Source organism: Myotis davidii, unplaced genomic scaffold, assembly GCF_000327345.1.
Source record: "Myotis davidii unplaced genomic scaffold, ASM32734v1 scaffold31, whole genome shotgun sequence".
NCBI lineage: Eukaryota > Metazoa > Chordata > Mammalia > Chiroptera > Vespertilionidae > Myotis > Myotis davidii.
Window position 1 is genome coordinate 3,829,808 of NW_006283639.1, and position 1,929 is coordinate 3,831,736.

The 1,929-nt window shown below is 41.1% G+C and overlaps 1 protein-coding gene across 1 annotated transcript in view; it reads left to right on the plus strand.

Annotated features, from left to right (window-relative positions):
* YTHDC1 (YTH domain containing 1) overlaps positions 1-1,929 on the plus strand; it is a 33,030-nt gene that overhangs the window by 7,539 nt on the left and 23,562 nt on the right. Inside the window, 2 exon segments of the mRNA XM_015565891.1 lie at positions 1-108; positions 228-642. The exon segment at positions 1-108 is cut by the window's left edge and continues 227 nt beyond it. Of these exon segments, the coding sequence (XP_015421377.1) occupies positions 1-108; positions 228-642 (523 nt within the window).

Below are 1,929 nucleotides of genomic sequence, written 5' to 3' on the forward strand. Positions count from 1 at the left end.
TAAAGCAGTGCCTCCAGAGAACCTTATAAGAGTCAACCAGAAAAACCTGGTCTCCGGAAAAGGGATCCTGAAAGGAGGACCAAATCCCCTACACCAGATGGTTCTGAGGTAGTAAATATTATTTTAGATATAAAACAAAGCAATTCTTTTTGAGGCTTTAGAACTATTTATTCACTCTGACCTTGTCTGTGATATGACTGCTGATTTCCTTTTTCTTTAAACATCAGAGAATTGGGCTTGAAGTGGATAGGCGTGCAAGCAGATCCAGCCAGTCTTCTAAGGAAGAAGTGAACTCTGAAGAATATGGCTCTGATCATGAGACTGGCAGCAGTGGTTCTTCTGATGAGCAAGGCAACAACACTGAGAATGAGGAGGAAGGAGTGGAAGATGTGGAGGAGGATGAAGAGGTAGAAGAAGATGCAGAGGAAGATGAAGAGGTGGATGAAGATGGAGAGGAGGAGGAGGAGGAGGAGGAAGAAGAAGAGGAGGAGGAAGAGGAAGAAGAATATGAACAGGATGAGAGAGATCAGAAGGAAGAGGGAAATGATTATGACACTCGAAGTGAAGCTAGCGACTCTGATTCTGAATCCGTTTCCTTCACAGATGGGTCTGTCAGATCTGGTTCAGGCACAGATGGATCAGGTACTCTTTGTATACAAAAGTTTGTCCCTTTTTAAAAAAAAATATATTTTATTGATTTTTTACAGAGAGGAAGGGAGAGGTATAGAGAGTTAGAAACATCAATCAGCTGCCTCCTGCACACCTCCTACTGGAGATGTGCCCGCAACCAAGGCACATGCCCTTGATCGGAATCGAACCTGGGACCCTTCAGTCTGCAGGCCGATGCTCTATCCACTGAGCCAAACTGGTCAGGGCTTGTACTTTTTATATATAAAAAAAAATTTGACCTGATTGGTTTTATTCTTGAACATGTTTCAGTTGAACTGTATAATATTTGAGGAGATGGAGGATGTTAACAAGACTATCTTGTGATTTTTTTATAGTTAATTATAAGCTTTTTGAGTATTATAAATACATTTGAATAAGTTGTACATACCTTTGTAAAGGCATTTCCCAGCTTGATTGTATTATATTATAAATGATGATCATAAGTTTGATTGTTTCTCGGAAATGTATTTTAGGTCTTAATGTTATAAATTCTTAGATTTTCATATTACCAACAGCTTATTTAAACACTGATGTACTTGAGTGTTTTCATATGGCACCTGTGCACTAGGCATTATAGTGTTTCCATGTTAAATGCCTTTAGATTTTCATCATGTGGCAATAGAAATGGAAAAAATTCTCTTTCTTTTGGGAGCACAAGCTTTTCTTTCAATTCTGTGTCTGTGTTGACTGACTGGTGCAAGATCTCCAAAGGGCTGGGTGTAAAATTCTTGTGGAGAGATTGGGTAAGAGCCATCTTGGGTCATTCCTTTATTACTGCAAGTCCTACCACTGTATTCTTATTTGATCCATGCAATGTAAATGTATCAGTGTTAACTGCTTTGGGGAGATATTCAGAGAGTTCAGCAAGGAGAGGTCGTGGTACTTAAAGAGCTTTGGCCACTATATGAAGATTATACTTTCACATCTGTCTTATTTATTTATTTTTTTAATATATTTTATTGATTTTTCACAGAGAGGAAGGGAGAGAGATAGAGAGCCAGAAACATCGATGAGAGAGAAACATCGATCAGCTGCCTCCTGCACAGCCCCCACTGGGGATGTGCCCACAACCCAGGTAACATGCCCTTGACCGGAATCGAACCGGGACCCTTCAGTACGCAGGCCGACGCTCTATCCACTGAGCCCCAGCAGTTCCCATTCAATCATTGATTTTTTCATCAGGTATTGACTTCTGAACTCCCCCAGGAGCTCAGTGTTCAGCGAGCAGGACTGAGTCCCCTGGAGACCCACGCAGCGGAC